The 25,324-nt window shown below is 44.6% G+C and overlaps 1 protein-coding gene across 1 annotated transcript in view; it reads right to left on the bottom strand.

Annotated features, from left to right (window-relative positions):
* The window catches only part of LOC144699829 (E3 ubiquitin-protein ligase rnf213-alpha-like), a 158,955-nt gene that overhangs the window by 96,864 nt on the left and 36,767 nt on the right, over positions 1-25,324 (bottom strand). Inside the window, exons 14-22 of the mRNA XM_078571116.1 lie at positions 22,552-22,758; positions 14,172-14,394; positions 10,176-10,231; positions 8,635-8,797; positions 7,987-8,145; positions 6,120-6,218; positions 4,559-4,681; positions 3,284-3,449; positions 1,881-2,048 (exon numbers count right to left, since the gene is read on the bottom strand). Of these exons, the coding sequence (XP_078427242.1) occupies positions 1,881-2,048; positions 3,284-3,449; positions 4,559-4,681; positions 6,120-6,218; positions 7,987-8,145; positions 8,635-8,797; positions 10,176-10,231; positions 14,172-14,394; positions 22,552-22,758 (1,364 nt within the window). The remainder of the gene's footprint in view (positions 1-1,880; positions 2,049-3,283; positions 3,450-4,558; positions 4,682-6,119; positions 6,219-7,986; positions 8,146-8,634; positions 8,798-10,175; positions 10,232-14,171; positions 14,395-22,551; positions 22,759-25,324) is intronic.

Raw genomic sequence — 25,324 nt, 5'->3', positions numbered from 1 at the left:
GCTCCCACCATTTGAATTCAATAAAAAAAAAATCTGGGATTAAAAGTCTAATGATGACCATGAAACCATTGTTAATTGTTGTTAAAAACCCATCTTGTTCACTGATGCCCCTTTAGGGAAATAAATCTTGTCATCCTTACCTGGTCTGGCCTACATGTGACTCCTGACCCACAGCAATGTGATTGGCTCTTAACTACCCTCTGAAATTGCCGAGCAAACCGCTAAAAAGTCCAAAAGGAGTGGAACCAGACGGACCACTGGAAATAACAAAGGCAAACTCAGCCCTGTCGACCCTGCAAAGCCCTCCTTACCAGGGACATGTGCCAAAATTGGGAGAGGTGTCTCACAGACCAGTCAAGCAACAGACTGACATAGTCATAATCGCGGAATCATACCTTACAGTCCCAGACACCACTATCACCATCCTGGGTATGTCCTGTCCCACCAGCAGGACAATCCCAGCAGGGGTGGCGGTACAGTGGTATACAGTCGGAAGGGAATTGCCCTGGGAATCTTCAACATCGACTCTGGCGCACATGAAGTTTCACGGCATCAGGTCAAGCATGGGCAAGGAAGCCTTCGGCTCATTACCATGTACCGCCACCATGCACCCACCCCCCGCCCCCCACCCAAACTTGCACTGAGGGTTGCAAGGATGTGTGGGGGACTTCATTGTCCATCACCAAGAGTGGCTTGGTAGCGCCACAACTGACCGAGCTGGCTGAGTCCTAAAGTACATAGCTGCTAGACTGGGTCTGAGGCAGGTGGGTGAGGGAACCAACAAGATGCATCTGTTCGCGGCAGTATCAGTAGGAGTGACCACTGCACAGTCCCTGTGGAGACGAAGTCTCATGATTGAGGACACCCTCACTCGTGTTGTGTGGCACTACCACCGTGCTAAATGGGATGGATTTTGAACAGATCTAGCAACTCAGGACTGGGCATCCATGAGGCACTGTGTGCCATCAGCAGCAGCAGAATTGTATTCAAACACAATCTGTAACCTCATGGCCCAGCATATCCCCCACTCTATCATTACCACCAAGTTCAATGAAGAGTGCAGCACCATGCATACCAAAAAACGAGGTGTCAACCTGTTGAAGCTATAACACAGGACTACTTGCATTCCAAAGAGCATAAGCAGCAAATGATAGACAGAGCTAAGCGATTCCACAACCAACGGATCAGATCTAGGCTCTGTAGTCCTGCCACATCCAGTCATGAATGGTGAAGGACAATTAAACAACTCACTGGAGATGGGAGATCCCAGTATGTCAGTGGAAAAGGTAAGGCTGAAGCATTCGCAACAATCTTCAGCCAGAAGTGCCGAGTGGATGATCCATCTCGGCCTCCTCCAGAGGTCCCCAGCATCAAAGATGCCAATCTTCAGCTAATTCAATTCACTCCATATGATATCAAGAAATGGTTGAAGGCACTAGATATTGCAAAGGCTACGGGCCCTGACAATTTCCAATCAAGTAGTTCTTTTCTCCATTTCTGATACTGCCCACATACTTTTAGTGCCGGGAGGATGAGGTGTCTGCCTGTGTCGGACATAGAATATATGTGAATAAAGGTCCCATGGCAATTCTAGAGGTCCATTATGGAGTGACTGCTGAGGTCGCCCTGAAAAACGACACCTGCCCATCATCCAAATGGTAAGGAAAGAAACTTCTTTGTGGGCCCAGGAGGAGAGGGAGGACCACTTTACCACTTTGCCTAAGTGACTCTTTCACTATGTACGAGTCAGGAGAATATGCAGAAATCTATCCTGCACTGGAAGGCAGGCTGCATTGCTGTGAGTTCCCCTGAATGTGTATAATAATAAAGCCAGTGCTGTGACAGAGCTAATTGTACAATGTTATGTATGTCAAACTTACGTGCTTGAAATAAGTTGGAGTACTCATTTCTCTTATCTAGGAGTAACTGCAGATCAGCAACCTTCACGGAGCCTTGATACAGACATTCAACCACCATGTGAAAACTGTTCTCAGCATCTTGTAGTAAACCTCTTGCTTTCTCCGAGACATCAAGTTTACTGCAGTCACCTGGAGATCACCATATCGGTCAGATATAATTCATATTCATGTAACTAACTGAATCACAAAGGCACTATAAACGTTTCATTGGAATGAACCTATAAAGGATTCTCTCTGCCATTCTCCTCTATTGTTTCGAAATCTGACACGTTACCCGATGGTGGTCAACTGTGTCATGTGCTGTATTCTCGTTTTGAAAGCTCAGGCATTTGTGAAACGATGGACCAGTGCCACTGAACAATTCCAGCTTTCCTGGATCCACCGGAGAATGTGGACAGATCTTCCCCAGGTTCACCAGCAGGGGCTGAGGGCATACCCACTTTTCGATTAGAAGCTGCACACTGTCCTTTCTCATGAGACTGCCAGCTATCATCATTAAAACAGAAAGTATTGAGTGGATGTCCTGCCCACTGTCAATTTGAATTCCTTCGCTAGACTATAACAACAACTAGATCATTCCTCCCCAGCTAAATCAGTGGGATTAATGTAAATGGCAAAGGAATATACTCCCAGCAGTTCACACATGCCCTCCAGGCACTGCTACAACTATGAGGTTTATAAGATTGTTGTGTTTCAGGGCTGTCTTTTTCATTCGGCGTAAATGGAGAATGAAGGGGGTTGTGTTGCCTGTTTTGAATTCTGCTGCCAATAAATCTGGGTGGTGAGGTTGTTAAAGATTAAAAGGGGGGCCCAGGTTGTTTCACAGTTCTGGTACTGGACCTAGAGGTGAAACTGAATTCAATACATTGGTAATTTAAGGGCTGGTAGCAGAAAAAAAGCAGGATTGCTGCGAAAAGCCCAACATGATCACCATTTGAGGAAATCTGCTGCCCACATCCCTAGAGTAAATGTAAAAATCTTTACAGTGGCCACATTTATTTCCTAACTGAAGACACACACAGTCACAATTTGAGTAAATGCCTGCAGCAAAATCATTCAAAAGATCATTAGAACACAGCTTGTTGAAATTTACTCAATGCTGCGACAACATGTAGCATTGAACAGAAATTAAAAGGAATACTGTATTTGGGTATTTAGAGAAGTGATATTTGAAAAAAGCACTAGAGGGCAGAGTGGCTACTTGGTTCAGCATCGCTTTTACACTTCACCAAACTGAAGGTTGAAGTTAACAATGGGGCCATGATACAGTAATACAACTGGGCTAATCAGTGAACTTTTACCAGGTTAACAAAGTCTTGTATTTATACCAATTAAAAACAAATCAAAATTACACAAATTATTACCTTGTAGAAGACAATAGTGCACAGCACAATCTGAACTCAGTACACTGCCAAAATTGCTACTTCCCATTCTTTTCCCAGATTCTTCAATTAGTTCTGATAAAACTTTTGCACATTTTTGGTGTTTCCACGGGTTTAACTTTTCAAGCAGTTTAGCTTCCTTTTTGCTCTAGAGTTTGGTAGAAAATAAGACATTTAAAAAGGTCAATTCCCCTGTATTCCTGAGCACAACAGTTAAGTCACAAAGATAATTCACAGCCAAATATCATCGATCTGCCCCCTTTTTTTGGCCCGACTGTAAAATTATCACCGCTTGCACTGAATTATCATTACACCTCTCTGTATCTTCATGTTCCCACATTCACTTCTTTCACTTATAACTACTGTGTAGACACATGTAAGGGTCAATTCTGCAATCTCACATGCTGTTGTGACTGGCTAAGGAGCGACTGTGGAGACGTAGGTGTGCCTGAACTATAACCAGTTATAGTTCAGATATAACTACAGCCCTTTCAACCCTGAGTACCCTAATACTACATCACACTTACAGGGAGGAGCAGTGAGCATGAGTGGGAGAAGTAAAGAATCAGGGCTGTCATGGTGTAACTGTATTTTCAACCTAGGTTCCGAGTGAGATTTCCTCACTGATGCACAGGATTGCAGAATTAACTCGATAATAAATCCATATGCATTTCCACCCACAATTTACACATGATCACACCAGAATAAACCCTGAACCTGACTATCTACTATCTTACACGCTATCACAATAGAACAAACCCACTAATATCGTCATCTACACGTCCACTTACAATACACATACTACCACAGCAGGGACCCTTTTGTTTATAACAAAGAAATAATCCTTCATTTTGCGGTGTTAGCAGTGAGGAGAAATTTATTTCGGCCACCCCACCCCTCCTGTGAAAGGAACTTCTCCAGCCTGACAGTAACAGCTCTGATTAAAGGTCTGCTTGAAGTGTTAACTTTTGTATATATATAGCTGGTCAATCCGCTAGACCTTCTCAGAATTGTCATTATTTATTGAAGATTCTTGGCTTCTCTTTTTATCTTCACATCAAACAAAGGTTGGCTGCTGAAAGCAAGAAACAGTAACTGCAAAGGAAGCTCAGGGTTGCTAACTATTGTGTTGGATGGGAAACTTCAAGATGTGTGGCGATGTCCAGTTGACTGGACAATAACTTTAATCCCTCAAACTGTAATGTATCAAATAAATCCATTAGGGGGTAAATGTTTTTATTTGGTATTTTCTCTTACCTGGCAAACTTCCTCCACAGCATTGAGTGCACAGTGCTCAAAACAATCCAAAAGAATGGGGTTTAATGTGGTTAAAGTTTCCTTCTCATTCCAATAGATTACTATCTGGTCAGAGGGGTTCTCCTATAAATGAAATATAATAGGCAAAATGAAATGTTTAACCACGTCTATAAAATGCTGGTATATTTATGAATCAAGTCCGAATTATAGTGAAAGGTTGGCTACTTGAAACATCATCTGCGTTTCTCTCTCCACTGACGTCACCTGGCCTGCTGTATTTATCCACTACTTTCTGTTTCTATTTAGAATCATAGAAAGTTTACAAAGCAGAAAGAGGCCACTTGGCCCATCATGTCTGCGTCTGCCCGAAAAACAAGTGACCCAGCCTAATCCCACTTTCCAGCATTTGGTCCTGTGGCCCCTGCAGGTTTCCGCACTTGAGGTGCATATCCTTTTAAATGAGTTGATGGTTTCTGCCTCTACTACCCTTTCAGGCAATGAGTTCTAGACCCCCACAACCCTCTGGATGGACTAAAAAGCTTTCCTCATCTTCCCTATAGTCCTTCTACCAATCACTTTAAATCTATGCCCCCTAGTCATTGATCTCTTTGCTAAAGTAAATAGGCCCTTCCCATCCACTCTATCCAGGCCACTCACAATTTTGCACTTCTCAATCAAATCTCCCCTCTGTTCTAAGGAGAACAATCCCAGCCATTCCAATCTTTCCTCATAGCTGCAATATTCCAGTCCTGGAAACATCCCTGTAAATCTCCTCTGTACCCTCTCCAGTGCAATTACATCCTTTCTGTAATGAGGCAAACTGCATACAGTATCAAATTGTGGCCTAACTAATGTTTTATATAGCTCCAGTAAAACCTCACTGCTCTTATATTCTATGCCTTGGCTGATAAATGAAAGGATTCCATTAGCTTTCTTAACCAACTTATCTACCTGTCCTGCTACCTTCAGAGATCTGTGGACATTCACTCCAAGGTCACTCATTCCCTCCACACCTCCCAGTATCCCCCCATTTACTGTGTGATCCTTTACATTGTTTGACCTCCCCAAATGCATCACCTCACACTTCTCTGGGTGAATTCCATTTGCCACTTTTTTGCCCACCTGACCAGTCCAATATAATTGTCTCTGAGCTGAAAGGGTAGTCAGTGTTTTAGTTTCTCTTGATAACTGCACAGAACTGATGGAAGGTCCCGCCTGGAATATTGAAAATGATCTGTCCGCCTTCAAAGAGGTTCCTTCAAAATTAACCCGCAGTTCACACTCTCAATACAAGATGTGGCGATGCAGTTCCAGGAGGCTCTTACTTTCACTTTATACTTCAAGTTACCTTTATCAATAGTATTTAAATCAAGGTTGTGACTGCTTCCGAGTATCTCCGCTTCATCCAGACGCAGATTTCATAAATCTAAGTTGCTAATCTGTAATTTTGCTGAATATTACGAATTAGCAAATCAATGCTTAATTTATGTAAGTATATGACGAGGTCTCTGCTCAATGCCATTAAATCAAAAATCAGAGAAAGGCTGGCTTCATAGTCTACCTTCTGTATTCTTTTTATAAGGTCAATTCTTGTTGCCTCACTCCACTCAGTAGCCCAGTCAGCAACTCCACATTCCATGGTAAAGTGGCAATCCCACATCTGCAAAGTAAGTGAAATATTTATCAATTATTTAAAAACTTATCACATTATCATTGAAAATAATTATAAGTATGTTAGATTTTTTTTTTAAAAAAGCATTCCAGGTTTATGGTAGCTATCCTATGCATAAGAGCTGCTGCCTCCAGAGAGCACATGTCAGAAAATCAACAGCCAGAGGTCATGCAACCCATGAAATTGGGCAGGACTCCGAGCAGATTGGTGGCTTTTGGCCAACGGCGGTATCTTTTAAGTGCTGAGGATGGGCTCACCACCTGGCAACTCTTCGCCCCTCATCAACAGACTCACCTACATGCAAGAGTCACAACCAACCCATGTATAAAATGTAAACAAGTGACATTCCAAGTGGGACCATGTCCATGTTCTCCATGTTGAAAGGATACAGGTGTTGAATTATCAATGCACTGCTCCCCTGTCCCTCTCCTCTCATTCATAAGCTGCAATTACTAGCGTGGAGTAAGATTAATCACCTGTGAGTGTAAATAGAGTCAAGGGTAGGGAGTATCCCACAAACTGTGAGGAATTATCCTCCTCTTTCCCTCATCTGGTTAGAATTCAACTCTTTGCAGCTCAACCAACAATTCCTAGAATTTATGCAGTGGCTTGGCCAGTAGTTGAAGATGCAGATTTATGTTTTGGGTGGAGAGCCTTCTAGAGAATGATTTCTCATTTCAGGTGTTGGCATGACACCAGATTAAGCTAATATAGTGAGCTTCATTGTCTAAATCACATGGGGCTCCAAACTCAATCTTTCACAGCAAGCACTGCTCCTGCCCACAGCCAAGACCATTTGTCCATTAATTTTAATCAGCACAAGATGGCAGGCTATGAGTGCTGCATTTTTTACCTGAAAACCCCAAAAACACAACTTTGCCACGGAAGCACTAATATATTCCAGTGGTAACAACCTTTTTCTGGTTAAAGAAAAAAATATCACTGCTTAAAGTTAAAAAATACAAAATACTAAGAAAGAATAAATATTCCAAACCTACGCTCCTGCCAGAGAATCTCACCCGCTGGATGCATGAATTGGAAATCCTGCTGCGCATTGCACATTACCTTCCAACCATTTTTAAATCAGTGTTCAGAAAGTCATACAGCATTTTTCCATATGTGTTCCCAGAACTGAGTAAACTCAGTTAGAGGGAAATTTCAGAATACTGAGTTTGTCTCAGGCGTGAACTGAAGCAATTTTCTTTTGGAAATATTCATTATTAAATCCCCATGTGTTAAACAAATGAACTTTTCCATTCAATGGCCAACAAACTTCATAGTCATTGGCTAGCTTAATGTTTTGTTTTTCTGACAATTGTTTCCTTTAAATAAATAATCTATTCTCATCCAGAAAATTAAAACTCATCCACAAAAGGTAACATTTATTTGAGGTAAGGTACAGAGCTATCAGTCTCACTTGTTGCTGCCCAAGTGTGGAATGTCTTGCTACAGGGAGCATCTGAGGCAGGAATCAGTGCAGCTAAGAACTGGATTAATGTTCACAGCACAGGAAGGAATAGGGCAATGGAATTTTTCATTCATTTTTGAATTGTTCAAGTTAAGTGCCGGCACAGGCATGGGTCAAGTGGCCTCCTGCACTGTCAGCTTCTGTGATTCTTAGCAAGGTGCTCTGTACTTACTCTTGTTCCTTTTATAAATAATAATTTGAAATACAGCCAACATACAAAATGCAATACTTTTACTCTGCACTTAAAACCCTTTAAATTGGTCTTGAACGTTAAAAGGTCAAATGTACCTCCAGTTCTTTCTTGTCAGTGATCTCTGCTTTGGAAAGTAAGTCTTTCGGCAAGGTTCTTGTTCGCCAGTTACGGAGGCAATCCTGTGCTCCATCGATTACTAATTTTACATTGACACAGTCTTGATTTTCTCCTGGAGATGCCTCATCCTGAGACTGCTGGAACAGAGAGGGGAAGGAAACAAGATGTGTTTAATGCAAGTCATTGCAGGCTTTAAGACTGAAGAAAGGGCAACTGACAATAAAGTTCAGCTAAAACTGCACTATCATGCAATTATCGGTTCGCAGTAGAGCCACTGTAAAGCATTGGATAATAAAGGTAGCTAAAACTGTTGCGATAGCTTTAACTTTTTGCAATACTGTAAAATGGGTTGTGTTGAATTGGCCGCATGTTGTTCCAATCTAGTGAGTCAGATGAAAAGAATGTTGACTGTGGTGGACATGGGGCAGCCAATTCAATATCACCCATTTTATTGTATTGAGGTCCCATGTGTTTGTTAAGGTAGGGATGCAAAAGTAATTCACTGACTTTGAAGTGGTTTGGCATAACTTGAGGACGTGAGGGGTGGAATATCAACGTGGTTTTTTTTCTACCAGCAACAACGTATGTATATGCTGCATTTCACATTCAGGTTCATTTAAACTTACCTCTGTTAGCAGCATTTTTATTTTCTCAGCAACTTTCATGACAAGCTGAAATGAAAGAGCGGGAACTTCATACAATCCTGTGCGGTTAGTCAGTTCACAGATTATTGTGAGCATCTTAATGCTCCTCTTCAAATCATTTTCCAGCAACTCAGAGATATTCGCTCTGCAAAAATAACATTGAGATGTAATTTCAATCTTTAGTAATTATAAATTACTGGATTCTTTCATTACAATACATGAATAACCAGGACTATGACATCTGCTTTGAATTCTAAGCAGTCACTTCTCATGTATATTTATTTATGCTGTTAATTTAATAATTCAACTGCATTCTTTCACAAAACTGTAAAGAGCTCAATTAAGGATGAATCTGTTCTAGTCACAGTCTCCTACCCAAATATAGGTAGCCTTTAGCTACTTGCTGCTCCTCAGAAACATCATCCACAGGCAGAGGGTCTGCTATTATATGCATCCTGATCACACACACACACACTTCCTCACTTCTCCCGAGCCCTCGAGCACTTCCTGCTCAACATCAAGTCGTAGATGAGCCACAACTTCATTCATCAGAATGAACAAAGCCTTTTTACTTTCAGCCCCCAAAATTAATTTCACTGCCATGACAGTAACTTCACCCATCACACTCACCATTCACTGGTTCAGAACCAGCCAATGCAAAGCTTTGAAGAGATGAATTTCAAACTCCATAACTTACCCATCATAATAGTCACTTATTTTCACTTCAGCAACATTTCTGGCCTCTGCCTTCAATTTAGCCTTGACACCATAATCCATCTTGTTAAAACTCAGTTGTTTATATCTATTCATCCAATAAATCCCACCCATTATTTCTACCCTCACTGAAATACACAAATACCTTCCTTCCAAACACATTAAAATTTTAAATCGCTCCACGGCCCCACACCACCCTATTTCTGCGATCTCCTCCAGCTTTAAATCCCACCCCAGCCCTGCAATCCTCTGTTTATGGCCTTTAACACAATTCCATTCTCTTTTTCTGACTGCTGGTGGCAGAATTTCTGCTGCCTCAGCCTTGCTCTCTGGGTCTCGTTCCCTAAAACCCTCTGACTTCCTCCATTCTGTCTTTAGAAACCGCATTAAACCTATCCTTTGGTCATCCTTCCTAATCTCTCCCTCCATAGTTTGGTTGTTTATATTTTCCATTGGGGAAGTGCCTAGGGGCATTTTTTTTTTAACGTGAAAAAGTCCATTATGAATAAAACTTGCTTCCCCATTCCTGTTAAAGGGAAGGAAACATCTAACAGCAACCACGACAATAACTGTTTATGGTCTTCTAATATTTTAGGGTACAGAAAAGGAATAGATGTCGAGTGTTCAATGGGGTTGATTAAGGGAAGGGACTGAAAACTACAGTGATGAGATACATTTGAGAAAACTTCTAAAGGGGAAAGGAGAAATAGAGAGGAGGTGAATAATCCAGTTGGTAGGGGTTAATAATAGCTAATCCAGCCTGGTTAATATTTTTCTCATTCAAATGGAAACCAAAGTATACAGTTTACCTTTCTGATTGTTGGGCTACCATATCTTTGATATAACAGATGCTTTTCCCAAATGCCTGTAAATAAAAAGATAATACTCAATTTCACTGATTGTAACATTCAACTAACCAAAAAGCAGTAATTGTGAACAATTAAAAATACCATACGTCACACGCTGAACTAGATTCCAAACCCTTCCATAAATGAGGTTAACCAATTAGCTCACATGAATACAAAAATCCATTGGAATACACATTTATACAGTTTGAATTCTTTCTAGAGGCCTTGGTGCAGGAGTATGACAGAAAGATAAATGTCTATCCATAGCAAATGCAGTCCCTGCAAATAAACGCCATGAAGGAAATGGGAGCAGATAGCCAAATCGGGCAATGCCAGCAGTGTAAGCCCCAAGGACCTGAATTCAGTGCCAAAAGAGGTTTAATGACCTCACATGAGTGGTCAAGGTCAGTGAATTCATTTTCAAATGCCATATCCTTACAATTGAACCACTGGCCTCAGACACTGCTCAGTACATCAACCCCCACCTCACTCTCCTGTGAACAACCTCTCAAACTTCACATTCACATGGGGAGGCGATGGTGTACTGGAATTGTCACTGGACTGGTAATCTAGAGACCCAGGCTAATGCTGTTGGAACACAGGTTTGAATCCCACCATGGAAGATGAAGGAATTTGAATTCAGTAAAAATCTGGAATTAAAAGTCTAATGATGACCATGCAACCGTTGCCGATTGTCATAAAACCCATCAGGTTCACTAATGCCCTTGAGGGAAGGAAATCTGCTGTCCTTACCTGGTCTGGCTTAGATGTGACTCCAGACCCACAGCAATGTGGTTGACCCTTAAATGCCCTCTGAACAAGGGCAATTAGGGATAGGCCATAAATGCTGGCCTAGCCAGCGACACCCACATCCTGTGAATGAATAAATTCACAGTTTCGCCACACTCTCAAACACTTATTGCTGCATTCACTCCCGCAGTCCACACTATCAGCTGTTAAACCACACTCACCGATACAATTCCCTCTCTCTTGCAGGACAAAGCGATTCCTAATCGGAGGCAGCAGCACCTAACCGACAAAGATCAGGCTTGGCTGCACACCCTTACCCCTAGGGATGAGATGGGGCTCTCCATCACTACGGCAGCCATTACTGAGACTGTGGTTGGCAGCAAGGCTGAAACTATCAACGATGACGGAATACTCCTACCTAATTCTCTCTCTCTCACATTCCAATTCTCCAATCACTTCCCCAATCTCTTACGACTTACAAGCTGCAGATGGTGTAAACATGTACCTCTTCCTTCACCACCCCACCCCTCTGCCCCCCACCCCACCCCTCCTCCTCCCATAACCACAAGCCTGCCCCTGTGCCTTTCAGATACCCAAGAACTGGCACCTGCCCAGACAGTGGTCAAACAAGAAGAGATGGAAGAATAGGAAAACAGTGATGGAGACAGTTACCTACCCTCACACCTGCAGCCACCAGTTCAAACACTGACATTGTGCATACTTTAGAGATGGCATCAGCACATGGCGAGGCATAGGGCACTAGTGGCCTGCAGCTCAGGGCAGGACAAGGAAACTACATGTACCAGCTTGCCTGAGGACAAGGTTACGAGCTCAGCAGCAGATGAAGACAAGGAACACAATGGGGCGGCCTACCAAAGAAGGCTGATGGGTATGCGCATTGGAATGCTTGGCATATTGACAGGCCTGACAGAAAGCCTGCAGTTAATATCAAAGAACATGGAGAACTTGACACAGGTCTTTGTGCAGATCTTGGAGCTCATCCTTCCCAGTCTGGTCGTGGTGGCAAACTTCATCAGCGCACTCCTGTACCCAACCCTGTGATGCAGCATCTGATGGTCGATACCTCAGCTTCCACTGCAGCACAAGCAGAAGCCACTCAACATCTGGCTACTACAGTGGAAGCTCAGGCCAAAGTCATGCAAGCCCCTCCTGGTGCCACACAAGTCAGACTACTGTCAGCATGGCTGCAGGTGCCAGTGTGCAAAAGGGCTCACAGGGTCTAAAAGCAGTCCAGACTTCAGGATTGCTGAGACACCGCTCCTGGAGGATGTGGCAATGGCTCCATGGGGCAAAAACCTGTTGCCCTCTCCGTGGATGAAAGCATTCAACTTCTGCCACTGCTACTCCACCTGGCTGTGCCTCTCAGCCAGCTCACCCTGCCCCTGTAGCTGCCCCTGTCGAGGTGGTGAAGTCTGATGTTGTGATTTCTAAGGCTAGAACTGCTCAAGTGCAAGGCCCCCATTGCAAGTCAGCAGCCTTCCGCCAGTCACGTTGCAGCTGCTGGGGTGGGCCGGGTAGGAACACTAAGACAACGTAAAGGCACATAGAAGACAGGCACCAAGGGAATGCACACAAGCGACTTTTGTATGAATTGTTGAATGGTTTGATTTATAAAGTTGCTCTGGAATGTTTATTTTAGCCTTGTGGCCAGGAGGACACTGTGATGTTCAGTAACAGAGGGATGGTCAGGTGTGGGGCTGTTGGTGAATAGGGAATTGGGAAGGATTCACTAGTATCATGGTCAGATGAGTCAATCAAGGGGATGTGTCAGATGCCTCCCCCCTCCCTTCCTCCTCCGCTGCTCGCCGTATTCCAGGTGTCAAGGGCTATGCCTTCATGAAGACAAGGTCATGCATTTTGCAGCGGATCACGTTGAATCCTGACTTGCGCTCTGCTAAATGCTGCAGACCTCCAGCAGAATGATTCAGGCAGTGAAAGCAGTGTTTGAAGCCCCCTCCCTTCTCTGCTCGATCACATTTCATGTGGCAGCAGGTTTATTGTTACATCCATGCTGCCCATGTGTGCGTATGTTGCACACCAGATTCATGAGCCATATGTTCAGCGGATAGCCCTCATCACCCAGTAGCCAGCCCCTGGTTTGTTATGGTGATTCAAGTGCAGTTGGTACAGCAGACTGCTGCAAAACGAAAGCCTCATAACTTAGGAACATAGGAACAGAAGGAGGCCAATTAGCCCCTAAAACCTGTTACACAATTCAATGAGATCATGACTGATCTGTCACCTAACTCCATGTACCCACCTTTGCCCCATATCTCTTAATACATTTGGTGAACGAAAATCTACCAATCTCAGTTTTAACATTTATAATTCATCTAGCATTAATCGCCATTTGCAGAAAACCTCTGTGATCCTTTCCGAAAGGTCTGGCACTAATTTTCAGATGATGTCCCCTAGTCCTAGGCTCCCCAGCTAGAAGAAACAGTTTCTCCCAATCTCCTCTAGCTTCTTCCCCCAAGCTACTTCTACCAGGATAGCAGGTATTCACTTGCATGACACAGTGGGAATGGGAACACATCAGCTGGACATTGAGGCAACCCTTCTGCTTGAGATACATCTCAGAGATCACACGTGGCATCCGCAAAGCAAGATATCTGCAATCAATGGCACCATGGGGAAACCTGCAATCCCCACAAAGCCATGTGCTCGCTCCACCTGTTTCCCTCTGGCATGCTGTGCGAGGTTAAGACAGGGGGTTAGCTGGAGTGTTGAGCTCCAAAGTGGCTCCTCTACTGTTAAATCAGCATCAACATGTTGACATCATGATCTGCCTACTATGCATTCTTCTGCATGCCCTTCCGTGTCCTGCTAACACCCTATCCAAACTTGTGACCAGTACAGCCAAGACCAGATATGTGCACACACGGCGTAAACACCATTTTGTAACAAGAATGGCACCTGTAATGCTGAAGAAACGGCCGCTATGCAAATGAATTTTGCAGCCATTTTGTCTACAATTATCTGCTAAAAATCAATGGAAATAAAATTAATTTTCTAGATCTGACAGAGTAATGGACTCACATTTGGACAGCCTCCCCAATGTAAATTATTAAGGAGGCAGTATTATATATTATTTTGCTTCACTATTGATCTTAGGGACAAGCTTATAGTTTGTGAAGAACACCTAGAAATTCTAAAATCTTCCAACGCAAAACACTTAAGACAAACCTGAATATCCTTGTCCAACAGTTTAAAATTAGCATTTTCCATTTTCTCTTTCAACCATTTTAATCTGCACATTAGCTCTTGTACAACATGATTCAGGCTCATTCCCATTTCCTTCGCGTATTCGGGAATATCCTCAGACGTAACCAGTGAAAACCAGGTAAAGACCAGTGTAGGGTCCGTCTTAACCAGAGGTTTCATTTGAAATATCAGTTCCAATAATTTTCTACAACAACAAAAAATAAGTACACATAACAAAAATTGTTACATTACTAAGAAAACAACTGTGGGGTTACTAATTTTACACGTTTGAGTTAATCTTTTACCCACCTAAATTATTATAAGTCTTATGAATGTACGCATTTGTGCTGCAAAGTCTAGGCATGCACTTTATAAAGTACAAAAGATTAAGGGTGATCTAATTCAGGTGATTAAGATGATCAAAGGAATAGATAGATTATATAGAGAAACTAATTCCCATAGTGGGAGCATCGAGAACAATGGAGCATAACCTTAACAATGGAGCTAGGGGTGATGTCAGGAAGAACTTCTTCACGGAAAGGGCAATGGAAATCTGGAATTTCCACAGCAGCCCCCAGCCCCCACCCCCAACCCTCCAACAAGGCGGCGCAGGTCAATCAAAAATTTCAAAAGCGAGATTGATAAGATTTTTGTTAGGTGAGGGTATATGTGACCAAGACAGTTAGATGGAGTTAAGATATAGATCAACCATGGTCTAACTGAATGACAAAACAGGCTCAAGGGGCTACTCGTGTGTTCCTAAGTCATGGTTTTGGAATCCCTCTGATCAATTAGACCACAGCACTGCCATCACTTCAGCAATCACAATGTGCTGAGCACTGCCAGCAGATTTTTCCCAAGGTGAATGGGGAGTGTCGCTGAATCTACCCATTCAAAGCCACATATCCCAATTCTCTGTGAGCAACACCATGGGATATCTACAAGTCAGTTGCAGTTATTAAACAGCAATAGTTGGATATAGCTTTGGTGCAATTAAGCTTCTTTTTCACACCATCTTCCAGATGCACAGTCAATAACGGGGCTAGGGAATGGATTATTGGAATGCACAGAGCTTTGCGCAATGCAGGTATATGTTGGGAATTTGGATGCAAACGCTCCATTGTCCTGCAGAATTTTTCATTAATCAGTCAAAGACCCCCATTTCCAAGTATGTCTAAACTGGGGAAGGGCAGAGGGAAACCCAGAGCCAGAAAATGCCCATGAAGCCTGCTCCAGCCAGAATCAATGTGTGACCGTATCATGGCGCAGAATTTTACGCCGTGCAGCCAGGCTGAGTGAACCTGAGGCTTTGCAGCGATTGCTGGCTTCCCCCGCATCCAGGGTGCAATCGACTACACACATGTGGCCATCAAGGCGCCAGCGGGTCAGCCGGGTGCCTTCGTCAACAGGAAGGGATTCCACTCGATGACCACAGGATGCAGGTTCTGCAAGTCTTTGCACGGTACCCTGGCAGCTCCCATGACGCTTATATCCTCAAACACACGCAGGTGCCGAGGGTATTCAGTGCTCCAGCCCAACTGGATGGATGGCTGCTGGATGACAAGGGCTATCTGTTGAAAAGGTGGTCTATGACGCCTCTCCACCACCCAAGAACTGAGGCAGAGTAGCAGTACAACAGGAGTCATGCCTCCACAAGGGCGGCGATAGTGAGGGCTATAGGTCTTCTGAGGGTGTGCTTCCAGTGCCTGGGCCATTCAGGGGGAGCACTACAATTCCCCCCAGAGTGGGTGGCACTGATAGTGGCTGCTTGCTCCGCTCTCCAGAACCTGGCACTGGCAAGGTGGTACCCGCTGAAGGAAGAGGATCTTGACACAGCTCCACAAGTCACAGAGGGTGAATCCAATAGTGAGTCAGAAGAGGAGCATGGTGAGGAGAACACTGAGGGTGTGGAAGCAGATCTCTGGATCCTTCAGGGAGGCAGGGATGCCTTGATCCTTATGCTAGGCTGCCGAAGATCTGATTCCACCTCATGCCAGGGCTGCCGCCTCCATCCTGGATGTTTGAAATGACCCTTTCATTTGAACCCAAAGTCCACTCAGTGCATGTACAATAACGTTTAGTGCCACTCATGTCCAGCATTACATACTGGCGTACTTTGCACCAAAAATATAAAAAGATGAAACCTACTCAGACCATTACGACAAAAACAAAATTTATCTCATTTTGACATTCCAAAAAAATTAACATAACCTTCTCTGGTCTTCATTCCCAGACCAGTAAACGTAAACAAAACATTACACAACAGACGGTCACTCGTGACCAGCCCCTCTTTTGCTCATGGTGCCTTAAACTTACGTTTGCGAGTGCTATGTCTTGGTGCCCCGCCCTCGCTGGCAGTGGCATTGGAGGCAGCCTGCTGACTCTGGTATCTTGATGGCCTTGGTGGTCGTCCTCTTGCCAGTGGAGCCTGTGCTGGCCCCGCCTGGTAGGTAGCAGCCTGTGCCACGGTTGGCACCTCCCTACTCATCGCAGCCTCATCAGATGCCATGGTCACTGGCAGAGGGGTGGAAGAGCTGCTGCCGTTATCCACAGCACCCTGAGAGGAGCCCGCAGAGATGACAAGCTGCCCTTAGTCCAACGTGAGGTCGCTCTGGACCTCCCTGCTCACCACTGATGGACGAGCACCTGGCTGGGATACTGGATGCCTCATCCATCTCCCACACTGGCACTGATCACCTGAGGTCAGTGCCTGTGTGAGGGCTTGCAGGTCCAAGCACAACCCCAGGAACCCCCTGGTTCTGCTCCTAGAGTTGCCTCTCCATGAGAGTCGCCACTCTCTCAATGGAGGAGGCAGTGCACTCGACCATGAGGGTCAAAGCAGTGCTTATGCTCTGCATGGATTCCTCCACAACAGAGGCCATGGCACACATGGATCTCCGCCAGATCCTCCCGGACATCCCGTTGGGCGTCCAGCATCTGTCAGCTAATGGACGATTCCAGAGGCTCATCATCTGCCTTCGACTGAGCATCGTCCTGGTTTCCAGCAGTCCTCCGACTGCCGGCACCCTGAGCACTCTCTGCCTCTGCCTGCTCCTTGAGCAAGTGTGAAGCGCCCTCACCACTGTGCTCCGACATTCTAGCCAAGGGCCTAGTGCCCACAGAGGTGCTGGTATCTGCACTGGTGCCTGGTTCAGAGAGCAGGTGTGACACAGATGCATGTGAAGACTGGCGGTCCTCTGGTATCAGGAGTAGCTTTTCGGGGTCCTATGATTGGGTGCGTGGTGGCAAACATAAGGGAGAACAACAACATGTCATTAGTTAAAGTCGTCACACTGTCACTGTGCATGCCAGGCACCTGGTGAGGCAATGGAGATCTGCATCATGGTGCTGTCTTCTTTCAATGATCAATGACGAATCCAGTTTTGAGGCTTTTTTTAATTCATTCAGAGGGTGTGGGCTTCGCTGGCTGGGCCAGCATTTATTGCCCATCCCTAGTTGCCCTTGAGAAGGTGGTAGTGAGCTGCCTTCTTGAACTGCTGCAGTCCATGTGGTGTAGGTACACTCACAGTGCTGTTAGGGAGTTCCAGGATTTTAACCCAGCAACAGTTAAGGTTCGGTGATATATTTCCAAGTCAGGATGGTGAGTGACACGGAGGGGAACTTCCAGTTGGTGTTCGCATCTATCTGCTGCCCTTGTCCTTCTAGATGGTAGAGGTCGTGGGTTTGGAAGGGGCTGTCGAAGAAGCCTTGGTGAATTCCTGTAGCGCATCTTGTAGATGGTACACACTGCTGCTACTGTGCGTCAGTGAAGGGAGTGAATGTTTGTGGATGTGGTGCCAATAAAGCAGGCTGCTTTGTCCTGGATGGTGTCAAGCTTCTTGAGTGTTGTGGGAGCTGCACCCAACCAGGCAAGTGGAGAGTATTCCATCACATTTCTGACTTGTGCCTTGTAGATGGTGGACAGACTTTGGGAAGTCAGGATGTGAGTTATTCACTGCAGGATTCCTAGCCTCTGACCTGCTCTTGTAGCTACAGTATTTATATGGCTAGTCCAGTTCAGTTTCTGGTCAATGGTAACCCCCAGGATGTTGATAGTGGGGGATTCAGTTTTGGTAATGCGATTGAATGTCAAACGGCGATATTTAGATTCTCTCTTGTTGGAGATGGTCATTGCCTGGCACTTGTGTGGCACGAATGTTACTTGCCATTTGTCAGCCCAAGGCTGGATATTGTCCAGGTCTTGCTGCAATTGGACATGGACTGCTTCAGTATCTGAGGAGTTGCGAATGGTGCTGAACATTGTGCAATCATCACCAGAAACCCCACTTCTGACCTTATGATGGAAGGAAGGTCATTGATGAAGCAGCTGAAGATCATTGGGCTGAGGACACTACCCTGAGGAACTCCTGCAGTGATGTCCTGGAGCTGAGATGATTGACCTCCAACAACCACAACCATCTTCCTTTGTGCTAGGTATGACTCAATGATGAGACTACACAAGAATGTTTGCACCATCCGAAACGCTCACCTCTGTGCACTGAACTTTTACCTTCGTCTGACACCCCAACCTCTCCGCAGTCGGTTAACTGAGGTGCTTGGCGCCTCTCCAGCTCCAAGGTAACCTACTCGAACCTGGATAGGATTAGGAGGCTGGGGGGACTTCTGCCTGTCCACGGCTTTTCAATGCTGTTATGGGTTGTCTTCTCCTGAAAGGACAGGAGAGCATGGATTTGTCCACTCTCTACCTGCAGCGCCACTGCAGCCTGGCCAACCCCACTTGAGGGCTACCTTGCAGGGCACATACGAGTTGTGGCCCTCGAGCCGCAAGGCACTCAGTCCAAGCAGCCAGGGCTCACCCACTTCACCAGCTCCATCATCATTGACAGTTGGCACTCAGACTCTAACACCCCTGAGCTCCACGAGGGAACAGCCAGGCCTTAACACTTCAACACACTGATCCATGCCAACACGGTACTCACCCTTCCTGAGCGCAGCATGTCGTTAGCCCTTTTGCCTAACTGCAATAATGTGCGCCACACAACGTTGTGGCTGGTGACCTGTGCTGCCACCTCCTCCGAAGCTCTTTTTGTTCGGTGCGGTGGTCTCCTCCTTCCATCGCTGGGGGCGAGGTTGCCCCTCCTGGCAGCCACCTCCTCCAGGAGGACCGCGAGGCACTTGTCCAAAAACTGGGGGCCGAGTGCCCACCCGACCTGCCCTCGCGCCTGGCGTCTCCAGGCTCCAGCCGCACTTGAGGCCATAGCTTCAGTGTTCAGAACGCTGCAAATATGTTCTCCTCCTGGCAGCCTTCAAGGAGCTGCCTGTGTCGTTCTTAAGCCGGCCACTGGGTTACCATTGGGCCCGGCAGCCGACAGGCTCCCAATCCCACCCAGCCCTTCCCGACCAATGGGAAGACACGTTTCACACTGGGCGGGCCTTAATTGGCCAGCCAGCACAAAATCGCGGCTGGGGGCCAATCTTGGGTGGCGGCCCATTTCCCAATCAGCCGCGGGCCAGCCTATCGCGCCCGCCCACCAAGGGTAAAATTCAGGCCATGGACTCCCTCACTGGCACCATCACCATCTGTGACATAAAGTATGATGATAATCTGTAAATGGTACGTTCTTAGCAATGAAATTCACTCCACTTTCTAATCAATGAATCAATAATTGTGCAACAAAACTGAGTGCCAGAAAGAACTGAAGTGGATAAATTACATTGCAGCTCCCTGCCCCCTGCAGCTCCAGGCAACTAGGGTTGCCAACCCTCCAGGATTGGCCTGGAGTCTCCATGAATTGAAGATCAATCTCCATGACAATGCTGTGTGCAACACTGGAGAAAAATCATTGGGGCATTAAAAAAGTTTTTTTTTTTTTGGCCATTTCCTTTGAACATTTCCCTTTACCACATATAAGAATATTGCCAATGGGGGAAAAAGGGTGTTTGGCTGACAGTCAAGCATCATCCATTTCTGTGATGAGTCCTTTTGCTTTCCAATTGAAGTGGCAAGTCAGTGTGCCACAAGGATGGATGTGTTGGCTGATTAATGGCTTGAGTCATTCCCTTTTTGGGGGGGGAAATCATGTGATAAAACCTCCAGGAATACATTTAAACACAGTTGGCAACCCTACAGGCAAGCCATGAAATTGAACCCTAACTGGTGGAATACTGACTAAAACACTAGACGCATCTGTCGTATCTATTTGTAGGTGTAAAAAAAATTCAATTTAATTTATTGGTTAGCTGTGAGCTTTCAACCTTATATCCTCTCCATCACTCATCACTACCTAATTCCACCTCCACAACATCACCTGCCACTACCCCCCACCTCATTCATGCATTTGTTTCCTCCAAGCTCGACTATTCCAGTCCTCTCCCACCTTGCACTCTCCATTAACTTGAGCTTATCGAAAACTCTGCCGCCTATATCCTGACACACACCAACTCTTATTCGTTCTGCGATCACTGACCTGGCTCCCAGTCCGGCAATGGCCACATTTTAAAATTCTCATCCTTGTTTTCAAATCCCTCAATGTCCTCACCCCTCCCTATCTCTGCAATCTGCTTAAGCTCCACAATCCTCTGCGATCTCTTTGCTGCTCCATTTCAGGACTCTTGCACGTCCCTGATTTAATCGCTGTACCACTGGTGGCTGGCTTTAGCTGTCATGCCCTAAGCTCTGGACTCCCCTCTCTAAATCCCTCTGCCTCTCTACCTTTCTCTCCTATTTTAAAATGTTCCTTAAGACCTACCTTTTTGACCAAGCCTGTTCTAATATCTCCTCATGTGGCTTTGTGTGATGCTTTAGGGATAGTCAGCATGGGTTTGTTAAGGGGTCATGTTTGACAAATTTGATTGAATTTTTTGAGGAGGTAACCAGGAGTGTTGATGAGGGTAATGCATTTGATGTGGTATACATGGGCTTTAGCAAGGCTTTTGATAAGGTCCCTCATGGCAAACTGATCAAGAAAGTAAGAGCCCATGGGATCCAAGGCAAAGCGGGATCCAAAATTGGCTGAGAGGCTGAAAGCAGAGAGTGATAGTAGAGGGATGTTTCTGTGCCTGGAAGCCTGTTTCTAGTGGAGTTCCATGGGGCTCGATGCTGGGGCCCTTGCTGTTTGTGGTGTACATAAATGACTTGGATTTAAATGTCGATGGTATGATCAAGATGTTTGCGGATGACACAAGAATTGGTAGGGTGGTAAATAGTGAGGAGGATAGCTGTAAACTGTAGGAGGATATCAATGGACTGGTCAGGTGGGAAGAGCAGTGGCAAATGGAATTCAACCTGGAAAAGTGTGAGCTAATTGGGGAGGGTTAACAAGGCAAGGGAATACCACTATGAGTGGTAGGACCCTGGAAAGTACTGGAGATCAGAGGGACCTTGGTGTGCATATCCATAGATCCCTGAAGGTAGCAGGGCAGGTAGATAAGGTGGTTAAGAAGGCACATGGGACACTTGTCTTTATTAGCCGAGCATAGAACACAAAAGCAGGGAGGTTATGCTAGAAATATATAAAATGCTGGTTAGGCTGCAACTGGAGTATTGCGTGCAGTTCTGGTCACCACATTATAGGAAGGATGTGATTGCACTGGAGAAGGTGCAGAGGAGATTTACCAGGATGCTGCCTGGGCTGGAGGGTCTGAGCTATGAGGAAAGATTGGATAGGCTGGAGCTGTTTCCTTGGAGCAACGAAGGTTGAGAGGGGACCTGACAGAGGTGTATAAGATTATGAGGGGCATAGAGAGGGCAGATAGGAAGGCACTTTTTCCATTAGTAGAGGGGTCAATAACCAGGGGACATAGATTTAAGGTAAGAGATAGAGGCTAAGAGGGGAGTTGAGGAGAAATCTTTTCACCCAGAGGGTGGTGGGAGTCTGGAGCTCACTGCCTGAAAGGGTGGTTGAGTCAGAAACTCTTGTAACATTTAAGAAGTATTTAGATATTCACTTGCGTTGCCATAGCCTCCAGTGCTATGGGCCAAGCGCTGGAAAATGGGATTAGTGTAGTCAGATCTTTGTTGACCGGCACAGACATGATGGGCTGAATGGCCTCCTTCTGTGCTGTAGACGTCTACGAGTCTATCACCCTCTTGTGAAGTGCCTTGGGACGTCTTACTATATTAAAGGCGCTATATACATACAAGCTCTTGTTATTGTAAAAAAGCTCATGATCCTAATCTGATAGAACATGGAAAAAACCGGTGGATCCAACCTGTGCACTGACATGGTATTGACAGGACAGCTTATTCATGTGATGTATGGGGTTTGTGTGGTATCCTGCATGACCAATTTGTCAGTGTTTAACGAGATGAATTACAAGCTAAACAATCCTGAACTGTATTCCATGAAGACTTTGCATCAACGTTTACAAGAAAGTAGTTAAAATAAATTTCAAATGTCACCTTCTTTTTTCAGGTTGATTTCTTATTCTGTAGCAAAACGTTTCATAGGAAACCCCCTCGAGTGGTTCTGATCTACTGGAACTGGCTTCACTGCTCACTGAACGTTCTGGTTGATGCTGTCCCATACACCAGTGAAAAAGTGGTACAACAAGCACCAACTCCGAGACTCCATGATGAATGCAGTAATTAATCAGTCCTTTACATACGCTGGAAAGAAACACAATTACCGTGTTAACACCATGCCAAACCCACTGAAGGAGCAATCAGTTCTACAGAAAATATGATTTAATTGGGCCTAATAAAATTCACTATGTTAGCAATACACACATGTTACATGGCCCAACATTATCTGAAGGGCCAAAAATAATCACTGCCTGTAAAAGCAAATAAAAGGATGAGCTATGTAACAGTTTTATACCTCTTCTCACTATTTTAAGATTCTGAAGGGGATGACAGGGCAGACACCGATTTTTTTCTCTGGCTGGAGCATCTGGGACACAGAGTGCACAGTCTCAGGGTAAGGGGTTGATCATTCGCCTCTGAGATGAGGAGAAATTTCTTCATTCAAAGGGTTATAAATCTTTGGGATTCACTACCCCAGAGGTTGAATATATTTAAGGCTGGAATAGATTGATTTTTGGTCTCTCAGAGAATCAAGGGGTATGTGCAGTGGGTAGGAAAGTGAAGTTGAAGCCAATGATCAGCCATGATTGTATTGAATAGTGGAGCAGACTCGACACATGGTATGGTCTTCTCCTGCTGTGTTGAATAGTGGAGCAGGCTCGACGCACTGTATGGTCATCTCCTGCTCTATCTCTTATGTTCCCATTTCGTATTAAAGATTTATCTTCCGGTTCAGTCCTTTCTTCTGAACTTGAGCCCTCACTACTGCACAACAATGGGAAAATAGTAAAAGAAATGTAGAAATGTCTGGGGGAAGAACTGCTGTGGCAGGCTTGCCCTTCTTCTCGGGTCCTTATGCCATCTCTAATCTTAGGGTTAGGTCATCAGAGCAGGTGCCCACAGCATTCACAGCACTCCTGGAGTGTACTAGCTCCCTGGTGCCGGTGGAGATTTGAAACAGCAAGGTGCCGCTCCATTGGATGTTGGGGGTGGGGATGGGTAGAATTGACAGAATTTCTTTGAGAGCCTGGCATCCCACCAATTTCCAAATGTCTAATTATGGAGGGCGGTTGGACAGTAAAAACAGCAACAGCCATCAGAATTTATCAATGAGGCAAGAAATCGGCAAAGAGCCAGGAAAATCTATAATAATTCTCTGAAGCAAGTTTCATCTCAAATTTCTCTTGTTCCCCACAAAGACTGCTAATTGTATGCAAAGATGGCTGCACTCTCCAAGATATGTTATTTTTCTGCACTGCAAGCCTAATCTTACCAAAACAATGACAGTGGCTCAGATATTCGAGCATGTTGGAGCAGGGATGTTGATTGGTTTATGCAAATTCAGGAAAGCAGGCCTCGATCCTCTGCAACTTAGTATAAATAAATTGCAAATTAAACTTAGCCAGTAGCTGTAATATAAGAAATTTATATGTAGACAAATATCTTTTATAATATGAAGCATTTCTATCATTACACACATAGCTTAATGATCTGTATGAAGAACACATATATTAAGTATCCCCAAACCTATTTTTCTGTTTAGTACCTCTTATTTGGAGTAATTTAGACCACACAGCATAGACATCTGCTTTCACCACGGATAAGGAAAGGAACTTTGTTTTTCAGCCGAGAATTGAACAAACTCATTATTTCAAGACCCACACAGATACATCACAAGCAGCCCTGTTATTTATATCAAAACAAAAACAGAATTACCTGGAAAAACTCAGCAGGTCTGGCAGCATCGGTGGAGAAGAAATCAGTTAACGTTTCGAGCCCAACTGATTTCTTCTCCACCGATGCTGCCAGACCTGCTGAGTTTTTCCAGGTAATTCTGTTTTTGTTTTGGATTTCCAGCATCCGCAGTAGCTTTTAGCTTTTTGTTTTTATCCCTGTTATTTATATATTCATTGTGTTTAACTGAATGCAGATGGTAGGCATTAACTGGGATTCAGTTGAGCCCCTATGAAAGTAGACACACACTAAAACTGTGGTTATTGGATTAGGAGATATATGCCTGTAATGTGTAACTCTGTTAATGAATATAAAAGTATGTAAAGATTAGCCCCAGTTCTTTCACCACTGGCTTTCTGGAATAGAACATGGTAACAGTGAATCACTGCCTAACAGTGAAGGTTAGAAGCGAAGAATTTTTTTCAGGCAGAAAAACACAACCCAATAGCCATTGTGAAATATGACCAAAAGAATGTAAATTGTTGAGATACCATGTTCTTAGAGTCTGAATCATATGACCAGTGGAGGAATGACGCAGATATGTATCCCTACCAAAGAGCAAACAAGATAGAGCCTTGGAATTGTCACTTTCTGTCAGAAGTAAAATCAGAAATAAAGTGCTCTGTGAGCTGGGTGCCGGTCAGTTGGATAGTATTGAAGATTTGGATCTTTTATTAGAGTTCTTTGATTAAATTTACAAGAGAGATGATCTGTTAAATGCCTATGAGACACGGTCAGACATTGATAGATTTTGAGAAACAAGTGGCCATTCTAAGGAGGAATATATGATGGACTTTGAGAGATTGTATAAAAGATTGATGGAATACAATTTGGAGATCCCTGAAGCAGTACTGACATTCAAATTGCTGGATTGTGTTAAGGTGTCTCATGTGGACAGACTCCTGGTTCTAACTAG

The sequence above is a fragment of the Cetorhinus maximus genome, chromosome 24 (assembly GCF_964194155.1).
Source record: "Cetorhinus maximus chromosome 24, sCetMax3.hap1.1, whole genome shotgun sequence".
Classification (NCBI taxonomy): Eukaryota; Metazoa; Chordata; class Chondrichthyes; order Lamniformes; family Cetorhinidae; genus Cetorhinus; species Cetorhinus maximus.
Note: the sequence above shows the minus strand (reverse complement) of the source record. Positions and strands in the feature narration are given on the sequence as shown.